Below are 24,241 nucleotides of genomic sequence, written 5' to 3'. Positions count from 1 at the left end.
CGGTGGTCGGGTTTGCACACTATAGGAAAAAGTGCCGGCCTTTATGCGGCCGGGATGAAGGGAGGGCGCTTTTTTCTACAGTGTGCAAGCACGTCCCCCTCTGCTGGATTGAAGGGTGGTCGTAACCATGGAAACGAGCAGTGTATAATGTGATGGAAAAATGAAGCCAGCAATGTAGACAACATGGACAATCACAATACATTAGCAAGTGCCTTAACTTTGTCTGCAAGATAAATGCCATTTGCTGAAGTGAGAGAACCCCTTTAAATTTCTCTATTAAACCCAGAACATTAAAATAAGCAAAAAACACATGTCAGTGACGCTGCCACAGAAAGTGCTGTGCATCAGATAATACTGCCTCCCCATCCTCATGGCAGAAATTCGTGGCTCATGCAACTGCGGCAGACAGATATGCCCCATTCAAAAACAGTCGCATCAAGATGTGACATGTATGAACTGCAATTTCAAGATAATGGCGTGCAGATTTCACGCTGTGTGAACATACCATAAGTGAACATTGCTGTCACGTTCTCTGACAGATTAACAGTATTGGGACACCTAATCATCAAGGAACCCTTCTGACAAGAGGAAATATTCCAAAGATCACTTGCGTCCACCCTCTCACTGCATTAGCTCTTATAAAATTGGGTATTTGGTTTAAAATATTTCCACAGTCTCCTTTGTTCTGAAGCGAGGAGCCATATGTGGCTGACAAGATCTTGGCAACTCTAGAAACTTTTGTGCACAAGGGATGTCTTAACATTACCAGAGCCAGTAGTCAGGACCTATCACCGGCAGATAACACCAGGGTAAGGCATCACAATATATATTTAATTGGGTTCTTCACTTTTACCATTCACTGTGGCTCAGCATCTTCTGTAATATCCAAAAATGGCTTTCGTCCTGGAAAAGACTGGTAGCGCTGCCGCGCAGGACATTTTTCATTTATTGACATCTAATCTGACTGTAGTCTTACATGTTCCTTTTGTGAGAGTTCTCTATTTTCTGTAGTTCTTCGACTTCAAATTAAACTTTTTTGCAATTCACACTGAACTTTGTATTATTAACGACATACTCACATTCTCTGAACCGTTTATAGGAACTTCTGGGATCAAAACCTGGTCAATTACGTGGATAACTCCATTTTTTGCCATCTTATCACTCTTAGTTATTCTTGCAAAATCATTTAAGTACACTTCACCCTAAAAATAATTACATAATTTCAGCATATACGCCATATCGGGTCAAGATAAAGAACAAACTATAGGAGACATCATGCAAGTTATGACTGAATTGATCAAATCTAGATTAAGTCTGAAACGACTGCCTAAATAATGAGACTACCTTGAATGTGAGACCATGAGACTGTGGGCCCACCATCCAGCTACACTGTACAGAAGCATATGCCCCTTCATTGATCTGTCATTTTGAATTTCTGAGCCTGAGCTCACAGGAGTGCCAGCTACACCATGAAGGAGGTTAAATAGCGGTTGTTTTACAGGAATTAAAGGGAATCTGTCAGCAGTATGGTTGATGCAAAACTGCTGACAGACATTCAGTGCATTTGGAAGGTCTTCAGACCCTTTCACTTTTTTCACATTTTGTTATGTTGTGGCCTTGTGCTAAAATCAAACAAATTCAAGCTTCTCCCCATCATTGTGCAAGCAATACCCCATAAAGAGGAAGTGAAAACCTAAATTTTTATTTAAGACATCATAATCAAAATGACAAACCGTACATAGTCTCACAGTAATGTTTTGACATGCCACTGAACGAGAAACGTCTCAGATACAATGTAATATGTACGTTTCCAAGCATATACATAGCATAGTTGCAATTATTACCAAGACAATGGATAGCCTACATAAAAGGCAAGGCATGGCATGGCATGGCATTATGCAGAAACATATTTATTCACATGAAAAAGAAAAAAAAACTTAAAATATAACTTTTAATAGTTTCTAATAAAAAATGAAAATGACCCCCACAAGAATTATTCAAAAAGATAAATATGCCCACAGAAAAGACTAGTGTGACTGGATATACCGTAATGGATATATGGGCATAACAAAGGGCAAATTGTGTACAGGTGATACCATATAAACACACAAAATAGTAGTGTATACATAGACGAGATTCTTAGCCCCTTCGTATCATCTCTTCCATCTCATATACTGGATGCTACAGATCTCATGAATGAAAATTGAAAATATTACAGTGGATGACAGTATATACCTTGCCTCTATAGATGTGGAAGCATTGTACAACGGAATACCACACCAGTGTAGTCTAGAGGCAACTGAATATTTTCTAAAAAGCAGGGGTATACAATATAGGACCCATAATCATTATGTATTGGAAATCCTTGAGTTCATTCTTTTAATTATTTTCTGTTTGATGGCTAACTGTATTTGCTGCCCCATGATCCTTAAATCCACCTTTCGCCTGGTATCACCTATCAAATGCGAGATTTTGCAAATTGTAAGACTCAGGGCGTGGTCTATATGTGCACTTGTGAGTGTCCCCTTAACTACGTCGGTAAAACGAAGAGTGAACCGAGATGGAGGGTAGGTGATCATCTTGGAGACATTAGTCACCATTGTGACAAACCTATAGCATGCCATGTCCTTGAATATCATAATGGGGACTATAGGACACTTAAATTTCAAGTAATTGGGGCAATCCCCTAGGAGTGGTGATTGGGACAAGAGGATCCTCTGCAAAGAGGCCCAATGGATACACCGCCTCAAAACAGTGTCTCCCCTGGGCCTCAATGAACAAATCTCCTTTGCCTGTTTTCTCTAATATCTCCCTTGCTTCTGTATTGTTTTGGTTTTGTTAATAATAGTCTGGTCACTCTATGTCACCGCCAGATCTCTGAGAAGTTCTGACAGACGTTCTTCAGTACCTCCTGCATGATGTTCTTTTGTTTTGGTTTCGTTTTGACATCTCTTCTCCCTCTCCCAGCTGTCATCTATTAGCAGTGATTGCCTCCCCTTTATATCCCCTCCCATACTGCCTCACTTTGCGGTTTATACTACTTCCTGGATTGTGCTCACTGCTAGAAGTTGCTACTGCTGGTTTCTCAGATAAGTCTATCCCTTTATTTGTGTTTTCCTGTTGGCTTGATTCTAGGTGACCCTGACTCCCTCCGAATTTAGTGCAGGGAGCCGGTGGTCGTGTCCCCTCACTATTATAGGGTTTTCAGGTGTCATTCAGTCGAGGTACGTGGACATGCAACTTTCTATCATTGAGATCTTTGCATGGGCTGAGCAGTCAGGGAGAGCTCTAGGGCTTTAATAGGGCTCACCCTTTTGTTCCTTAGTTTGGGATCAAGTCAGTCGGATCTTTATTTGTTACTTCTTGTTTTCTGCAACACCATCCGTGACACTCTATTCAAATTTGTACACTAGTTAATCTGCCCATTGTATCTGACCAGGATAGGTTACCAGTGTACATCTATAATAATCAATCTAGGGGGATCCGGGGATTATGGATATCTCCCTCCTTATCCTTTAACTTTTTCAACATATGAAAGTAGAACAACCTTTAACGTGCATGGCAACTTATTTTCTATATTCAGTTGCTTGCGTTCCATAACGCTCCCCTGTGCGTTCCACAGACCAAAAGTGCGTTTCGTTCACCGGAATAGACTTTTTCTCCGGTGGGTGCGCAAACTCTGGCGTTATTTCGTATGAGACCGGTCCTGGTGACACATCACTCATGTATATGGCCTCCTATCAGTAAGACTCTCCACCTGATCACATCTTATGTGTGTTATACAGCTTTATTTAAAGGGAACCTGTCACCTCTACTATGCTACCCTCACTGAGCGTTTCTAAATGTTCATTGTGTTACCCTAAACATATAAATTACACTTTTAATTTGATTTGCAGACGAATTCAATAAGTATTATGCATTTTTGTACTTCTCGCCTTTTATGCAAATTAACATAAAAGAGTCATATCTTACTAGTGTGACCAGAGAAGAGTCACATTTTCAAGCTCTGACTTATCTCAGGTTAATTTGCATATGTATCAAATCAGGGTTTTTTTACACAATAAAAGCACACAGAGCTATGGGGACTGGTTATTGCGGATGTGCTAGCGGCCATCTAGCAACCCATCTCCTCAGCTCTATACCCAAAATCCCGGTGACATGTTCCCTTTAAGTATATTTTCATCGTGGAACGCATTTGCGTTCCAAATACCGGTAATGGGGCGTAGCTTCACCTCCTTCCGGCACGACATGTCCCGCAAGGAGTGCCATTTTCAAACACAGGGAATATAGTGAGTATAAAAGAGGGAGTTTTTGGCATACATCTGCGCCTATTTTATCTTTGGTAGTCACCATCTGTGACCTTATCTGATACTATTTATGTCCCCTGATGAACCATTGCTATCCTGAATTGGGAAACATGTCGGGGCTCAGCTTCATAATCTATCCAGGGCTTCTTAAGCATGCATGGGATAGGCATACGGCCATCCTTCATATAAGATAGGGCCAAGGGCTATTCATAGTATTCAGTATATTGGGAAGACTAGATGGGCCAAATGGTTCTTATCTGCCGACACATTCTATGTTTCTATGTTTCTTAGGGCATTTCTGAGGGTTTAGCCACTGAGAAGTGGGGGCCGCCCCTTTCGGGGCGGGTGCTCCGCTTCTACGCAGGGATAGCATACAGGGACACCCAGGGACAGGTCATCTCCCGACAACACTTCTCCTGTGACGTTATACCCTGGTGGGCGCTTTTCTCACATCAAAGGAACCTTGAGTAACTCCAGCAAGCCGCATCACTATCAAACCTCCGGAACCGCGCGTAACCATAAAAATCGTCCCACATCTAAGTGTGTTTATATGGTATCACCTGTACACAATTTGCCCTTTGTTATGCCCATATATCCATTACGGTAGTCACACTAGTCTTTTCTGTGGGCATATTTTTCTTTTTGAATAATTCTTGTGGGGGTCATATTTATATTTAATTTTTTTTTTTCTTTTTCATGTAAGCCAATTTTGCATAACTCCTCCTATAATACTATTTTGAGCAGCTTAGAAACATATTTATGTAACATATACTTATGTAACAACACTAACTGGGGAGGGGGGGGTAGAAGGGTAGGGAGAGATAGAAGGGGGAGGGGGGTGCGGTTATAATGGAGATTTAGTGGGTTCCCCATCTCACATGAGGGACTATCAGTCTATAAGGCTTGGACCTATTAACTAATATATATATATAAGGCAAGGTGTCTATATCGTCTCCAGTCTTTCCATATCCTGTGGAATAGGTGAGGGGTACCCGCAACCGAATGTGCTATTTGTTCTAATCTGTAGACCTGATTGCATTTCAGTTGCTACAGTGACAAGGGGGGAGTCAACTCTGATTTCTAATAAGAGGCTACTACTGCCATCGCCACTACACAGATGTGTTGACCCAGGCGCTTCTTATCCGCCATCAAAGTCACCGCCTCATATAACCCCAATAAGGCTCCCAAAGATCTAAGTCAAGGCCTCCTCTATTTTCTCCAGAAGAGCCCACTAGCAGGGCAAAGCCACCAGATATGGAAAAAAGTGCCCATCTGTTTCCCACATCGCCAACACAAATGGCTGGTTGCAGGAAAAATGTTGTGTAACCTCTCTGGTGCATAATACCATCGAGTCAAGATCTTATAGTAGCTTTCTTGTAGACGCACACATCTTGCTATTTTAGGAGTGCCAGCATATATGTCAGCTCCCTGGTGGTAAAGGATGTCTCTAAGGGCTCATGCACACGACCATTGTTGTTTTGCGGTCCGTTTTTCACGGATCCGTTGTTCCGTATCTGAGTTTTTTTTTCTCTGATTTAAGTCCTCTTCTGTTCCGTTGGTTCCGCATATGGTCCCGCATATGGTCCGCAAAAAAAACGGAACGGAAGCGAAAAGTAACTACGTTCGTGTGCATAAGCACTAAGTCTCGCTCCCAATGAGATAAAAAAAACTATAGGTATGCCGCTTATTGTATTCTAGCATTGATGCGTATATATTGGATATTATCTTAGTAGGGGGTCTACGGGATAAGACCATAGATTCAAACTCAGTTGGTGAAGTATGACTTGATGAAGGATGTCTCCCTTTTAAATAGTGTATCACATGCACCAAATAAAAATGGGTAAATGAACACATCGCATATGACTGCTGCAGTGACTCTAGGTTCATTCCCCTGTCAGAATACAGATCCACTATCGGGGTGCATATCTTTCTATTGGTCTCTGTAACGGTGGCCTGGAACTGCGTTGGGGCGTCTTTCAGCACATCTCTCACTTGCAGTAGGGGAGAGAGGGTAGGAGACAATAGTTTACTAGAAAGAGCAGTGTGCCAAGTTGTTGCTATAGCCCTAGTTAGAGGATCCATAGAAGCACTCGCCATCCGCTTATACCTTGAGGGACTCAGCAGCCACAATCTAAGGGGGACTAGCATACCTGCTTGTTCTGCCAGGAGGTCAGGCATTTCACCATCATCCCTGAGCCACTCCAGCCCTCTCATCCCCTTGACCGCTTTATAATACATGTGAAAATTAGGGACACCCAATCCACCTTTCGAACACGGTTGAGAAATCAGCGAATGGGGCAAGCGAGGCTTCCCATTGTGTCACAGGAATCTAGTGAGTATTCTCTTAATTTGCAGAAAATATGACCGGGTGTACCTCTGATAGAGTGTATGTAGGATGTAGCTTTACGCTTTTTAATTTGTGAGAGCATGAATCTCGAGGCATCGGCATATGCATAGTAACAAAAGCGGGAAGATAGATATAGCTTAGCAGTGCGGGTAAGGCTACTTTCACACTAGCGTTCGGAGCGGATCCGTCTGATGTTTCATCAGACGGATCCGCTCCGATAATGCAGACGTTCGCATCCGTTCAGAACGGATGCGTCTGCATTAAAACTTAGAAAATTTTCTAAGTGTGAAAGTTGTCTGAGCGGATCCGTTCAGACTTTACATTGAAAGTCAATGGGGAACGGATCCGCTTGAAGATTGAGCCATATTGTGTCATCTTCAAGCGGATCCGTCCCCATTGACTTCCATTATAAGTCTGGACGGATCCGCTCGCCTCCGCACGGCCAGGCGGACACCCGAACGCTGCAAGCAGCGTTCAGGTGTCCGCTCACTGAGCGGAGCGGAGGCTGAACGCTGGCAGGCGGATGCATTCTCAGTGGATCCGCCTCCACCGAGAATGCATTGGGGCCAGACGGATGCGTTCGGGGCCGCTCGTGAGCCCCTTCAAACGGTGCGCACGAGCGGACACCCGAACGCTAGTGTGAAAGTAGCCTAATTAAGAGATTTTTTAGCTCTGATCTTAAGACATCTAGGCGTGCAAGTACCTCCTCCGTCAGTGTTTTTTTTTGTGGCTCTCATTTCCAGAGTGGATATCTTCTTATGAAATTCCTGAATTGCCCGTTCCCTTTGTCTCTTAAGATAGGAGCCCAAGGAAATCAGCTTACCCCTCACCAACGCTTTATGTGCCTCCCAGATGACTCCTGACGGTAGTTGAGGAGAATCATTTAGAGTGAAATACTCCTCCAGGAGGTTTCTAATATCGGCTAAATGCTCCGTCTTATCCAGTAAAGTCTCATTTAAGCGCCAGCGGAATTCGCTCTTTGTGAGTTGCGGAATAAGGAACTCTAAGAAAATCGGGGCATGGTCCGGCATGGTCCGATAAGAGAATGGAGCCTATTGAGGTAGAAACACATTGGGGCAAGAGAGGGGCAGGGACAAATAAATAATCTAATCTCTGGTATGATTTGTGCGCTGTAGAGTAGAACGTGTAATCCCCATCCGCAGGGTGCATCACCCTATAAATATCTGTCAAGCCCATCTGGTGTAGGGATGCCCTCACTCTCCTCAGGGTTACCTGGGAAAGCGCTGAAGTTACTTTAGATGTATCTATTTGAGGTTCCAGGGCCAGTTTAATGTCACTTTCCAAGAAGACAATACCCTCTGCGAAGTTGGGAAATAGTGAGATAGTTGACGACATCCAGGTGGATTGACCATCATTAGGAACATACCAGTTACCAAAGGTACACATTTGAGAACCGATCACCACAAGAGAGGGTCGAACGCACCACAAAGAGAAGTTTATTATGGATCGCTATACTAGTCCCTTTAGTGTGGGACTCTGCGCTATAAAGCCATTGGTTGTATATTATTAGGTGGTCGAGGTGCGGAATATGCCCAGCCTTGAAATGAGTTTCTTGCAACATCACTACGTCTACATGCTGTTTACGTAGCATATGACATATTTGGCTTCTCTTGGATGGCGCGTTCAACCCCCTCACGTTATAGGAACAAAGTTTTATAGATGCCATAACGAACAGTTGGGAGAGCGATATGCAGAAAATACATTATATAGGTCCTCCATCTGTTTCTTTGGGTAGGTAACTTTAGCTATAGCCAAATAGTTTCCTTGCATATAAAGTGGTGAGTTGGAGGGAATAGACAGGGAAAGGGAGAGGACGGGGGAGGGGGGGGGGTACCAAACATATAAAATAACAAAGCATAAAAAGGACAGCATATTAATCATCCTACTTACAGGTATTAACTGATCCCGGGTTGTCCCGGGCAAGAGTGCAATTAAAAAAACATATATAACATCCTACAAATGTTCCACTGTAACTTAGTATCCATAGACAGTTGGAGAGGGGGGGGGGGCAGGGACATAAGCTGTCGAGAGGTGGATCTTAGGTCATGCGGGCCTTCAAGATCGGGGAGGCTCGGGATATGGCCAACTTTCCCCCCAGGAAGAAGTAGTGCAAATCCCTTCATTAAAAAAAAATAACAATAGAAATAGAAAATAAAATTGTAGTAAAGGGATCAACTTTGCAGATCAAATGAGTGTAAAAACAACGATAAGTGCAACTTAGAACAAAGGGCTAGTCCCTGGTTAGGACCTTTAGGGAGCCTCTCTCGGCCGACTTACTGAGGGTGAGGCCCCTAGAGAGGTAGCGACTCCAACAACGGCTAGGCTCTGGGGCTTGTAAAGATAGCAGAGAGCCTGCCAGTACCTCAGTCCGGGTTAGCTTGGAGATGGTTCGGAGACAGCTTTCTGTGTTTCCTCTTGTGTCTCAGCGTGCGTCCAGGTGACCACGGCTCTATTATTGGGAGCTCCGGTAAGGCTGATAATTCCCTCGCAGGGTTCCAATCTTCTACCTGCAAGGCCTCAATATCCAAGGCAGTATACACTCTAGGGAGGTCTCCATGGGCCCTGACGACTAGCTTCTTATCCGGGAGGTTTATAAGGAGGCCGAAGGGATGTAACCAACGGTATGTCCGTTTATTTTCCTTGAGAACCGTCTCTGGGCGGCTTTTTGAGCTTAGGTGGAGGGCGCAGTGCCCTATGCGCTCTGTCCATGGTAAGGTCGACTGTGTTATCAGCCCCCAGCAACGAGGTAAAAAAGTCTGTCATGATGGAATCCGCTGGAATGGATTTGGGAAATCCCTTCAGACTGAGATTATTTTGGCGCCCTCTGTTGTCTTGATCCTCTATCATATTGTAGAGAGTGTTGATGTGAGCTTGAGCCGTGTCAAAGTTCTGGGTCACCGCTCTATTGAACTTAATCAGCGCTGTCTGGTTAGACTCCAAGGCCTCAACTTGTTCCCCCAGCTGGAGCTGATCTTTCTGCATGTCCTTTAGCTTTTGAACCAAATGGTCTGTAGCTTCTGCTAGCAGCATTCTCATAAATGATCTGGAGACGGGTCTCTCATCTCTGATATCTCCCTTTCTTTCTCAGACTTATCTGCTTGTCCTCTTGATTGGCGTGGTGTCTTACCCAGCGCCATCTTGTTTTCTTGGCACGTTGGCACCGGCTCCGCTTTCCTCATGAATTTCTCGAGGCTGGAGCTCAGTTTTTGAGAACCAGGGGTGTCCTTCATCTTATGGCTCCCGGCCTTGCCCATTTCCAAGCTTTAATTAATAGCTTAAGATGTCTGCTTTCCAGCGATCCACAGCGAAGCTCACTTACATGCGTGCATCCAGCTCCGCTGCTAGACTCCGCCCGTGAAAACAGAATTTTAGACATTTTTAAAAGTTAATTAAAATGTAAAAACTAAAATTATGTGTGGACGTAAGTATTCAGGTCCTTTGCTATGACACTTGAAGTTTTGCTCTGGGGCCTCCCATTTCTTTTAATCATCTCTGAGATGTTTCTACATCTTGATTGTAGTCTACTTGCGGTATATTCAGTTGATTGGACATGATTTAGAAAGACACATCCCGCCTATATAAGGTCTCACAGCTTACAATGCATTTCGGGGCAAAAACCAAGCCAAGGAACTGTCTGTAGAGCTCAGAGATACAATTGTAGGGAGACACAGATCTGGAGAAGGGTACAAAAAATTTCTGCTGCACCGAAAGTTCCCAACAGCACAGTGGCCTCCACAATTCTGAAATGAAAAAAAGTTTGAAATGACCAAGGGCTTTGGTGAAAGAGGTGACCGAGAACTCAATGTTCACTGGCAGATCTTCAAAGATCCTGTGTGCAGATGGGAGAAACTTCCAGAAGGTCAGTCATCACTGCATCACTCCATCAATCTGGGCTATATGGAAGAGAGGCCATGAAGAAGCCGCTACTCAGTAGAAGACACATGAAAGGCCGCTTGGAATTTTTCAAAAAAGCACCTAAAGGACTCTCAGACTGTGAGAAACAAGATTCTCTGGTCTGATGAAACCAAGATTGAATTTTTTGTCCTCAATTTTAAGCGTCATGTCTGGAGGAAACCAGGAACTGCTTATCACTTGCCCAATACTATCCATATAGTGAAGCATGGTGGTGGCAGCATTATGCTGTGGGGGTGTTTTCAGCAGCTAGGGCAGGGAGACTGGTCAGTTTTGAGGGAAAGCTGAATGGAGCAAAGTACAGACTTGAACCCAATCGAACATCTCTGGAGAAACCTGAAAATGGGGAGAAACTTGAATTTTTTTTTATTTTAGCACAAGCCCACAACATAAAATCTTAATAAAGCTATAAGGGTCTGAAGCCTGTGCCCTATGCCCTGCCCCCTCTCCCCCGCAGTTGCAGTAGAAGTGTCTGCCTCATTCAAACTTAATTTTTATAGTACTCCATTGATTAAAAGCAGGGACAGAGGTACATATCACCTTCTGTCCCTGACCCTACCAAGGTCTGTCAGCCATTTTGCATCAACAATGCAGACAGACTCCCTTTAGTTAAACATTAATTTCTGCAGAATCGAACAGTATCACATCCATGGCACAGTTACACCTCCCATCCATCATTCTCTGGATCCATTTTACACTCCTGAGAAAGCTGTAAGGTGTGAGGTTGCACAGATAATGCAGATAAATCACTGACTTACATTCTTTATAGATAATCTAATCGTACCACCAGAAATTGTAGTTAAGGATGATATATTCTGAAGATCGTCAATAAGTAACTTTTGGCAGCCTACTAGATGGTAGCGGAGTAAATGCGAAATAATATTCTTTCTCGTCCAATCTTCAATCTGAAAGATGATAGACAGCACAGTATCATGGTATGTATTTTTTCTCAGTTACCTAGTAACACAGCAGTACCACTCACTTATCAGAAGCCGAAGACACAGAGAATTTATTATAATTATAGGGGTTTCCAATATAATTTTTTTTACTGATGACCTATCATCTGGATAGGTCATCAGTATCTGATCGGTGGGGGTCCGACACCCAGGACCCCTGTCGATAAGCTGTTTTGAGAAGGCACCAGCGCTAATGTGAGCACCACTGCCTCCTCGCAGCTTACCAAACACAGCGCCCTACACTGTATAGCAGCTGAGCCCCATTGACTTCTATGGGGCTGAGCTGCTTCTAGGCCACGTGATTGATGAACGTGTCATCACTCTGCCCAGGGAATGTTGTGAGAAGGCCACAGCACTCACAGAAGTGCCCCCATTGACTTCTATGGGGCTGAGCTGCTTCTAGGCCACGTGATTGATGAATGTGTCATCACTCTGCCCAGGGAATGTTGTGAGAAGGCCACAGCACTCACAGAAGTGCCGATGCCTTCTCAAACGGGGGTCCCGGGTGTCAGACCTCTACCGATCAGATACTGATAACCTATCCAAGAGGATAGGTCATCAGTAAAAAAAAATCTCAGAAAATCCCTTTAAGTTTGCCCACAATCCTAAAATGTTCAGGGAGGCTAAAAAAAATTCACCAACATCAATCTGCAAGTGTCGCCAATGCTATTAAATGTTTTTAATCAGCGATAAGGATTAAATAATTGGTTGAAATATCCGTTATCTAGCAATTAAAGATATCAAATGTTGCTAGAGAACAGAAAAGATCCAAACTGCAGTTGCAAGAAAATAACTTTCAGAAAACCTTAAGAGATGCGTTATAGAAACGTATGCAGCTGAAAATTACTACAAAAGCATTGCTTCAGATCAATCTATAGTTAGACCAATCACCTACAAATGTAGAAAATTGGTACTCTCCATAGGATTGAGCATCTCATTAAGATCACTCCAAAAACACTATGAGCATCCCTAAACACAGCATTCCAACACCTAAATGTCACCGTGGAGGGTGGCAGATGACGCATCATGGTTTTGAATTACTCTACTGCCTTATGGAATGAATGCTTTCAATCATTGAGCACAATGAATTCTGAGGTGTATGAAAACATTTTACAGGAGAATTTAAGGACAGCCATCCATGACCTCAAGCTAAAGAGATGTTGGGTGATGTGAAAAGACAATGACCCACAGCACATAAGTAAATCAACTAAAGAATGGTTGAAAATGAAGAATAATTTGTGTTTTGTAGTGGCCAAGTCACAGTCCTGACCTTAACCTTAAGATCAAGTCTGTGTACGCAAGTCATCCCAAAAATATTGATGAGCTGAAACACATTTGCAGTGCTTCACACCAGTGTCTTTGACCGCCACAGGTTAGCTGCCATCTACACAAGGACTACTCCAGGAGAAAGCAGCCTGGTTGGTCTCCTGCAGCGAAATCCAGATCCCTGTGATGAATACCAGGGAACTGCCCGGATAACAACCTTAGGTTTAGTCCAAACTCAAGCTGGTTAGTTGGCGCAGTGGGTCCACACCCACTATTTGTTACAATAACACTCAGACCACGTTTTATTAGTGGTCAGTGCAAAAATCTTCACTTCATCACTATAATAATCCTAACAATATCTTCACCAAAAGAATATTGCATAAATATTTGACACTCCAGATGTAATGTCTAGGGCCACTATTACTGCAGCATATCCGTCAAAGGGGTTACCTGAATAGCTTGTGTAATTGTCTCTATTTTATATGTCTTCGTCTTATTAATCTATCCAGACCAGATTTCCTTGTTCGACCATATATTATGCATACTGATCATACAGACCCCCCCCCCCCCCCTTCAAAGACTATTAGCATTGCTAAGGAGAGCCAGTTTTCAGTGTTCTACTGAGCGCTGAAGAAGACTATGAGTACATAGAAACAGGCTTCCAGCCAGCCTCCTGTCACTAGTGCCTTCCTCCCTATATGTGTCCTGTCTCTGCTGTGTCCCTGCCTAACTGACGTGCTGGCAGCTCTGCTAGTTTAGCTCTCTTTCCTGATGTTTTTTCTTAGCAAGTGCAGGATAGAAAGCAGGGATAGGGACTGCAAGTTGTTAGTAACACAGCATACTTACTGTCAGCACAGAATGCTGCAGCCCCGCTCCTCTCTATATCTTCCCAGTGCTAAGAGAATCAATGGGAAAACAGGAAGAGAAATAGGGCTACAGCTTTCTGCGCTGCCAGTAAGTGTGCTTCGAGCTGGCAGTCCCAATCAACGCTCTCTTCCCTGCAGAAAAGCAAAGAAAAGTGAGCTAATCTAGCCGAGCTGCCAAGACAATTAGGCAGGGACACAACAGAGACTGGGGTAATGACAAGATGTAGGATGGAAACCTCTGTAGGTACACAAAGTTGTCTTCATCGTTAAGCAGAACACTGTAGATGCCGCTCTCCTTATCAATTGTACAGCAAGGTATTTTAGTGGTTCCTTCCCCTTTAATACCTTGTAATGTAGCTAGTTAGTGGTGCCTGATACCTGCCATGTTCCTGAAGTATGAAGTAACTGTACATGCGTACTGCACACTGAAGACCTTTAGGTGGGGCTAGGAGGGGCCAGGAGACTTATCTTTTGTATATAATATATATATATATATATATATCTTTTATCATAGTCTAGTAAATCTTTATGTTGTGTTAAGTCTATTTTTTCCCGAATCTCAAAATTCACGATAATACCGTACACCAATGCTCAGTTAGAGTGTTGCTAAGGAGACTATTTATACCATGTTTTCTAGATCTAAAAATAAAAACATTTTCACTAATAAGTATAATGCAATAATGTTTAACACTACTGTCCCTACAGTATCTGAAGAATATACTGAAAGGACAGTAGAAGTAGCAGCACTTCATGCCTTCCCTCATTTTCAGCAGATGGTAATGACCTGTACTATGTTTTAAACATAATCTTAAACCCTGAAATTCATTACAAATAGAAATTAAACCAGAATGTCGTTATTGTACAGTAATTACCGTGGTGTGGTTTTCAATAACCTGGTTCTCTGGCGCAAATACTGTGAAAGGTCCTTCTTCAGATAAATCGAAAATGTTGTTGCGCTATCCCAAGAAATGATAAAATTGAGAAATTACTACATTTTTCTTTATTGTCCAATGTCCATCCAATTTTTTATTTTGCAATTATATCACTAACCTGGAGAAGAGACTCGAAACGATTTGCTTCTGTATTATAACGAAGCACCTATAAAATAATATAATGCTCATGATACCCAAGAGGAATCTGATTTAAGAAACACTGCTAGGAAAACTGCCTAGTTTTATACTTACATGAAGATGAAAGCACAACTCTCAATGAATTCACATCTGTCAAATTCACTAGTAAGTATACCATGTACAGTATATGTTGTGCACATTAAGAACTCACAATCGGCTACCATTCACTGTCTTGCAGAGATCATATTTCAGTGTGTGCTCTGTACAGTGGTTCATCAAAGGGCAGGATTACACTGAAGAGTAACACCTCTGTTAGGGCTCATGTACAGGAACGTGTGCGGCCTGTGCCCGTATTGCCGACCGCTAATACACGGGCACCACCTGTGTACCCACCGTTTACGTATGTGGACCCATTCACTTGAATGGATTCACGATCCACAAGATTCAGTCCCCAACACAAAATAATAGGACATGTCGTATTTTTTTGTGGTGTGGAGGCACGGATCAAAATCCCATGATAGTTCTCAGTAGTGCTTCTGCGAACGTCCGCTCTGCTCCGTATCTTGCGGATCCGCAATATGGGCACGGGCCACACACATTCGTGTGTATGAGCCCTTATAAAGATACAAACAGATAACACAGGATCCACCACTGTCAATAGGTATAATGGGGACAGATCATCTCCCCTCTATGCACAAAGACTTCTGATCACATCGCAGAGTGCTCACACACAATCCTATATAATGTGCTTGTTGATTTCCGTCAGTTCCATATAGGTGACTGGAACAGCAGCATGCATGCTCAACTGCCACTCTATGCATATGAATGAATACCCCATACTTTAATGGGGGACCCAGCAGTTAGACCATACACTTATCATCTATTCTGTGTCTTGCAGCGCTAGGGTCCTAGGTTTGATTCAAACCAAGGTCCCATCTGCATGGAGTTTATATGTTCTCCCCATGTTTTGATGAGTTTCCTCCCACACTCCAAAAACATACAGATAGGGAACTTAGATTGTGAGCTCCCTTGGGGACAGTGTGATGCTAATGTCTGTAAAGCAATGCGGAATATGTCAGCGCTAAATAAGAGAGTAAAATAAAAAATAGGTGATCACTTTAAACCTTGGGGCAACTCATTTAATATCATTATGTTTAACTGGTTCAGGACCAGGGTAATTTCAATCTTCAGGACTCTGGAAAAATTTGCGTGTTTGGGCACCCCTGGTCAAAATTACCGTTACTGTGAACAGTTAAGCAAGTTAAAGATGAAAAGATTTTCAAAAGGCATAAAGTTAAAGATGACACATTCTCTTTGTCTTTTAAGCAAATTTTTATTTTATTTTCATCTTTTACATTTTCAAAATGAGAAAAAGGGAAAAGGGCACAAAGCAAAACTTTGGGCACCCTGCATGCTTAACACCTAGTAGCACCCCCTTTGGCAAGTATCACAGCTTTGTGACAGCCAAGAGTCGTTCAATTCTTGTTTGAAGGATTTTTATTAATTTTCATTCATTCTTCCAGTTCTGTGAGATTTTTGGGCTATATTGCATGCATTGCTCTTTTGAGGTCTATCCACAGATATTCAATTATGTTCAAATCATGGGACTGTGAAGGCCATAGTAAAACTTTCAGCTTGTGCCTTTTGAGGTAGTTTCAGTTTGCCATTTCCTCAGTGTAATTTAGAAATGCCAGTTTAGGCTACTTTCACACTTGCGTTCGGAGCGGATCCGTGTTGGTATCTGCACAGACGGATCCGCTCCTATAATGCAAACGATGGTATCCGTTCAGAACGGATCCGTCTGCATTATATTTCAGAAAAAAAACTAAGTCTAAAAGTTAGTCAGACGGATCCGTCCTGACTTTGCATTGAAAGTCAATGGGGGACGGATCTGTTTGAAATTGCACCATATTGTGTCAACTTCAAACGGATCCGTCCCCATTGACTTACATTGTAAGTCTGGACGAATCCGTTTGGCTCCGCATGGCCAGGCGGACACCCGAATGCTGCAAGCTGCGTTTGGGGGTCCGCCTGCTGAGCGGAACGGAGGCCAAACGGTGCCATACTGATGCATTCTGAGCGCCCTCCCTGGGTGGAATGCCCCCTGTCCTCCGCTCCAGGCCGGCGCCATTCGCATCCACTCAGAATGCATTGGGGCTGTACGGATCCGTTCGGGGTCGCTTGTGAGAGCCTTCAAACGGAACTCACAAGCGGAACCCTGAACGCAAGTGTGAAAGTAGCCTAATAGTGATACAGTGTTGGTTAAGAGCAAGTCTGGAATACTAAGAAAAAAGACAGCTCCTCATAGGATTGATACAAAGGCAAATCCCTAGAAACGCAGAACCCCCTCTTGACTGCAAAAGACCTTTAGGAATATTTTGCAGAATCTGGAGTCTGCTGGAATCTCACAGAACTGAAAGACTTTTGCAAGGAAGAATGGATGAAAATACCTGTAATACTTGCCAAAGTAATTGTTTTTACATAAAATACAAAGGGATTGTGTCATATTTAACTTTATGCCTTTTAGAGATCATTTTATCTTCAACTTGCTTAACTGTTTACAGTAACAGCAATTTTGACCAGGGATACCGAAACTTTTGCATGCCACTCTAGGTCAGTTTAACAACTATGCATTTTTTATTAGTTTGGCTATCAACAGGATTTTTTTACAGTTTTTTAGAGTAATACAGGTTTCTTTGCATATCATTTTTTAAATATATAAAATATGTGGAAATTATATATTTTTTTAAAATAATGTTTTTTTAAAAAAAATTCTACCCTAAGAAAGATTTTTCTATGGGTTTTCCATTGTGTGATGTAAGGTTTCATACCGTACATACCTAATTTCAGATCACCAGGCCCTAGATAATGGTATAAAAATAATTAGTGCGGGAGAAGAGTATACTCATGTATAAGTAATTTGGGTGAATCTATGTCTAGGATATATCTTGCCTTAATGAATAAAAAAGATATGAGTCTTGTAAAAGGGATGTAATATGAGACAAGGTCTCTTTCGGACCATGTGCCTTTGTCCCTTGAACTTTGCCTTGCTCATGATAGGAATATAGCGAGACCCCCATTTAGATTAAATCCCTATTGAATGTCAGTAATGGAGAACCATGAAACAATACAACAGGAGATTGAGCGTTTCTGGGATATTAATTATAATTCAGCAAAAATTCTGGTATTGTGGGATACTTTTAAGGCCTTAATGAGGAGAATTTTAGTTAGTAATATTGCTAATCTGAGGAAGGGGTATGGCATCAGAAAGAGAAAAAGTTAAGAGAACTAGCGGCATTAGCCACACAATCCTTCTATAGGAATAAGACAGAAGAAAATAGGAAAGTTATGCAGAAGGCTAGTCAAGCCTATTCTGACTTTGTTGGAAAAGGCTCAACAGAGGCAATTTTTTCAGGGTCAAAAATATTTTACAGAGTCAGGGCATCCTGGGAAATTGTTATCCAGCGTGATTTCTAACCAAGAGCAAAAAAAATATATATAGATAATATTCGTTTAACTAACGGTAAAATAGTTAATGGACAGGATCTTATAGAGAGAACCTTTTTGGATTATTTTTCAGATTTATATAAAGCAGATAGTAATATCACTGATGAAATGATGGATTCCTATTTGGATGCCATCTCTTTCCCAGTTATTACTGACATTCAAAGGGAAGCGCTTGAGGTGGATTTTTCCATGCAGGAATTGGAAAAGGCAATTAAAACATGTTCTGGTAACTCCTCCCCTGGATCAAATGGATTACCATATGAATTTTATCGTAAAAACAGCTAGGCTTTTGAGGGTGTTCGCTGAATCGTTGGAGGATGGGAATTTACCAGAATCAATGACAGAAGCGGTAATATTAATTCTGAAAAAAGGTAAAGACCCTTTAGATTTAGGATCATATAGACCCATATCATTATTAAATACAGATGTGAAGCTTCTCTCAAGAATTCTGGCTACAAGGCTTTCTAAAGTAATTTCTTCTATTATTCATCCAAACCAGAATGGCTTTATTCCAAACAAGGGTACCCATTAATCTCCACCGAACATTCAGTCACCCGGAGGGGGTCTCTCGCTCCGTCCTGTCTTTAGACGCCTCTAAGGCCTTTGACAGGGTAGGGTGGAGTGGAGATTCCTCTGGAAGGTTTTGGCTAGGATGGGTATTGGAGATAGATTTATTGATATGATTAAACTATTATATAGATCTCCTTCGGCAAGGCTGAATATTAATGGGATTTTAACATTAGTTTTGATTTGAATAGGGGCACTCGTCAAGGTTGCCCACTATCTCCATTGCTATTTGATATTTACATAGAGCCTTTGGCTTTGGCCGTTAGACAGGATAATACAATTAAAGGGTTTGGAACACTAGGGACGGAAGATTGTATTTCCCTATACGTGGACGATGTTTTATTTTTTTATAGATCATACAGATACAACTCTTGCAAGATTCATCCGAATGGTTAATTCTTTCGGCAGGGTTTCAGGTTTAGATATAAATTGGTCAAAAACCACTCTTATGCCATTGGACTTTGTACCCTCTAATGAGGTTTTGCTGACTAAGTTAAATGTTGAACTCTAAAGACATACTTATAGGGACCTTAGATTGTGAGCCCTATTGAGGACAGTTGGATGCTAATGTCTGTAAAGTGCTGCAGAATATAGTAGCGCTATATAAGTGCATAAAATAAATAAATAAATGTTTCGGACACTTTTCATTATCTGGGTATGACTATATCACCTAAGAATGAAGATTTTTTACAGCTTAATTTTATCCCACTGATAACAAAACTGAGGTCAAAAATGGGGATATGGCTTCGACTTCTCTTATCTAGAGCGGATACGTTTTTTTAAACTTATGGCGAGAATCATTAATGATTTATTGTGGGGAAGAAAGCGAGTAAGGCTTAAATTGGAATATTTGTATAAACCACTGGAGCAGGGGGGATTGAATCTCCCCTACTTCAAGGGATATTTTATTGCTTGCCAGCTATGGTTGTATCGTGAATGGCAAAAAAGTGCATTGCTTACGACTTTGGTGAGGAAATCCTCATATAATAATATATTTACTCTTTTAGAATCTGGACAATTGATCTATCTGGAGCAGGATTATAGAGAGGCCACAAAGTTACTATCTAAGTCTTGGGCCACTATTAGATCATGGTTGGGGTAATAGGATCGCTTCAATGCACTCCTATGTGGTATACCGTATTTTTCGCCCCATAAGATGCCAAAGTGGGGAGAAAATGGCTAACACTGATACATTGCCAGCCACGATGCTGCACAGCGCGGCTTGCGATGTATCAGTGGGGACGGAGGAGGGGCTGGAGGCCGGTAACTCACGGCGGGGCCCAGTGCAGTCACTGTTCTATATTACACTGAGCCCCGCTCACACCAGTATTCATATGTAAAGTGTGGCCAATCCATATGAAACTCCGATACTAGCAGGCACTGCAGGCCGGCCGGTCAATTACTTCGTCACGGCGCAAGCTCCGCCTGCTTCATTAATAAAGTGGGAGTAGCATGCGCGTAAGGAAGTGAGTGACTGGCCAGCCTGCAGTGCCTGCTAGTACGGGAGTTTCATAGTGAATAGTGGATTGCGCTACCTTGCCTACACTTTACATATGGAGTTGCCACACTTTACATATGAATACTGGTGTGAGCGGGGCCCGGTGTAATAGAGTACAGTGACTGCACCAGGCCCCGCCGCGATTTACACCAGTTGCCAACCTCCACCCCCTGTATTGGGGTCACTATTTACACAGGGACACTGTTATGGGGGGGATCTGTGGATGACACTAGCATAAGATGCTATATGTGTCATCCACAGATCCCCCCATAACAGTGTCATCCACAGATCCCCCATAACAGTGTAATCCACAGATCCCCCCATAACAGTGTCATGCACAGATCCCCCCATAACACTGCCATCCACAGATCCACCCCATAATAGTGTCATCCACAGATCCCCATAACAGTGCCATCCACAGATCCCCCATAACAGTGTGTCATACACAGATCCCCATAACAGTGCCATCCACAGATCCCCATAAAAGTGCCATCCACAGATCCCCCATAACAGTGTGTCATCCACAGATCCCCCATAACAGTGTGTCATCCACAGATTCCCATAACAGTGTAATCCACAGATCCCCCATAACAGTGTCATCCACAGATCCCCATAACAGTGCGTTATCCACAGATCCCCTCCATAACAGTGTCATCCACAGATCCCCCATAATAATGTCATCCACAGATCTCCCATAATAGTGTCACCCACAGACCACTATTAGTTCAAAAGCACACATTTTGGTTCAAAATATTTTTTTTCCTTATTTTCCTGCTCAAAAACCTAGGCGCGTCTTATGGGCAGGTGCGTCTTATAGGGCGAAAAATACGGTAATTGTTATTCAGGTTTTAGGTGGTATAGCTGGGGATCAGTTTTGGCACACAGGTAGTGAAGAATAGAGAAATATTGTTGTTTTTGGATTTATCACAAAGGGTGGATAATCTATTGCTGTTTAGATATTTTCAGATGTGATCGGCACTTTCTAGTTTGAAGGATAAATCACTGCTAGAGATACTTCTGTTTTTTTAAATGAGTTAATAGAGAATTTAGAGCATAGATTGAAGATTGCAAATATTTATAAATTGTTTTTCAAGGCACGATTTACTAAAATACAATCACCAGGACAAGGGGCCTGGGGGGGTGGATTGTCCAAGAATTCAATTGGAGGGATGAGGGAATATATTTTTGAATTTAAGTTTATTATCTCACAACTTTAATCACATTTTGGTACAATTTAATATTTTTCATAGATTATATGTCACGCCCCTATGGCTTAGCAAATGTGGGTTAAGAGATCGTTCTAGGTGCCCACGGTGTTACCTACCAGGTGCGGACCACCTACATATGCTTTGGTGTTGCCCAGAACTAAAAGAATATTGGAATGCTATTAATAACGTTCTTATTCATAAATTGAAGTTACAGATTCCTTTGAAGGTAGAATATTTTATATTGAGTGATCTTTCTAAGTTAAGTAGACATAAATATCAAAAGATTTTTCTAGGTAGAATATTATTCTTGGTTACTGGGGTCTGGTTTTCACAATATATTCCAGATGTAAATACCTGGCTAAATTTGGTTAACAAGGTTAAAAATTATGAGAATATTCTATATAGGCAAAGAAATGCTGACGAGAAGTTGTTTAAAGAGGACCTTTCATCTGGCAAAAAATTCTGAACTAAGTCACGATCTGTACAGCGGCACTTACTATTGTCCCTGGGCGCCGCTCCGTTCTCCTGCTATGCCCTCCGGTATGTTCGGTCACTTGGTTATAGTAGGCGGAGACTTAGGGGACTTGGTTATAGTAGGAGGAGACTGCCCTTGTTCTCCTGGGCGTCTTCTTCTCCCAGGCTGTAGCGCTGGCCAATCGCAGCGCAGAGCTCACAGCCTGGGAGTTTTTTTTCTCCCAGGCTGTGAGCTCTGCGCTGCGATTGGCCAGCGCTACAGCCTAGGACAGAGGTCGGCAAGCCGTGGCTCGCGAGCCACATGCGGCTCTTTTGATCCTTCACTGCGGCTCTTTGGTTCGGGCTGGCGGGTGGGCGGCCTTGCAGCCATATCACGCCGCTCAAGCTGCTTGTAAATTGTCCGTCATGCGCCTGCTGCCCCGTCTGTCTGCTCCTTCCACTTTATGAATGAAGCAGGCAGGCGGGGCAGGAGGCGCATGACGGAGGGAGAGATGTCACGCTGCGCACAGCAGCAGAAGGCCGGGCAGCGCGGCTCTAGTTCGGCTGCCCACTGTGAGGAGGGGTGGAGTGGTGAAGAGGCCGCCGCTCAGGAGGAGCGAAATGTCCTGCAGCAGAAAGGTAGGAGCTGCCCCCGGTGTGTGCACTGCACCGGCCCCGCCGCAAGTGTCCCTGCCTCCTTCCTTCCCCCCACTAATACATTACTTACTGGAAGGCACTTATGGGGGATATCTGTGGATGGCTCACTTATGGGGGATATCTGTGGAGGGCACTTATGGGGGATATCTGTGGAGGGCACTTATGGGGGATATCTGTGGAGGGCACTTATGGGGGATATCTGTGGATGACACATATATAGCATCTTATGCTATATATGTGTCATCCACAGATATCCCCCATAAGTGCATCATCCACAGATATCCCCCATAAGTGCGTCATCCACAGATATCCCCCATAAGTGCGTCATCCACAGATATCCCCCATAAGTGCGTCATCCACAGATATCCCCCATAAGTGCGTCATCCACAGATATCCCCCATAAGTGCGTCATCCACAGATATCCCCCATAAGTGCGTCATCCACAGATATCCCCCATAAGTGCGTCATGCACATTACATTAAGTTTAAGAAAAGTAAAAAATGATAAAGATAAAATGAAATAATAATCAAGATCCAAATAAAAGAAAGTACATATAAAAGTATGTAAAAACACACTCTGGGCTCATGCCCACGAATGTAAGGGCGCCGTGCCTGTGCTGCGGACCGCAAATAGCGGTCCGCAATGCACGGACACAGACCATGGGGCAGCTGCATGAGGATCGCAGACCCATTCACTTGAATGGGGTTCGCGATCCGCATCCGACTGCCCGCACCGCAAAAAAGTAGCACATGCTGAAGTGAATGGGTCCATGATGCGGGCTGCACACGGCCGTGTGCAGCCCGCATCATGGACCCATTCACTTCAATGGGTCCAGGATCCGGGATATGAGTGCTACAGTGTGCTTCCGTGGTGCTTCTGGCTGTGCCTCCGCACCGCAAAAAAGTAGTGCATGCGCCCGGATCCTGGACCCATTGAAGTGAATGGGTCCTTGATGCGGGCTGCACAAGGCCGTGTGCAGCCCGCATCATGGACCCATTCACTTCAGCATGCGCTACTTTTTTGCGGGCACACGGTCGTGTGCATGAGCCTAATAGTCCTCACTGGTACTGTTGATGCAATATTTTAGGTTTTAAAAATGTGGCTCTCGAAAGAAATTCCAATCGTGGTTTTGGCGATATTTGGCTCAGTTGACAAAAAAGGTTGCCCACCACTGGCCTAGGAGAAGGAGACGCCCAGGAGAACAAGGGCAGTCTCCTCCTACTATAACCAAGTGACCAAACATACCGGAGGGCATAGCAGGAGAACGGAGCGGCGCCCAGGGATAATAGTAAGTGCAGTGAGATCCCTGGGCACCGCTGTACAGATCATGATACTTAGTTCACAATTTTTTGCCAGATGAAAGGTCCTCTTTAAGATATGGGAGGCCTGGAGGTTTTGAACCTCGATGGTATATTTATCTTGACCTTTTGTCGTTGTTTCTTCCCTTTTTGCTTTCTTTTGTTCCTTTTGAATTATAGTGAGATTTGAGACGCATCACTGGGGGGGGGGGATTAGTTGGTTTATGGGGAAAGAAAAGTATGATAATATTGAATTTTGATTTTGTATTAAAATCTGAACTGTATTTGTTTTATTCAATAAAAATATT

At 43.1% G+C, this 24,241-nt stretch overlaps 1 protein-coding gene across 1 annotated transcript in view; it reads right to left on the bottom strand.

The window, feature by feature from the left end:
* STAB1 (stabilin 1) overlaps positions 1–24,241 on the bottom strand; it is a 382,691-nt gene that overhangs the window by 133,802 nt on the left and 224,648 nt on the right. The window contains exons 46-49 of the mRNA XM_040408846.1: positions 14,726–14,773; positions 14,548–14,631; positions 11,346–11,492; positions 1,080–1,202 (exon numbers count right to left, since the gene is read on the bottom strand). Of these exons, the coding sequence (XP_040264780.1) occupies positions 1,080–1,202; positions 11,346–11,492; positions 14,548–14,631; positions 14,726–14,773 (402 nt within the window). The remainder of the gene's footprint in view (positions 1–1,079; positions 1,203–11,345; positions 11,493–14,547; positions 14,632–14,725; positions 14,774–24,241) is intronic.

The sequence above is a fragment of the Bufo bufo genome, chromosome 9, assembly GCF_905171765.1.
Source record: "Bufo bufo chromosome 9, aBufBuf1.1, whole genome shotgun sequence".
In the NCBI taxonomy this organism is placed as follows: Eukaryota; Metazoa; Chordata; class Amphibia; order Anura; family Bufonidae; genus Bufo; species Bufo bufo.
The sequence above is the reverse complement of the archived record's forward strand: the minus strand, read 5'-3'. Positions and strand labels throughout refer to the sequence as shown.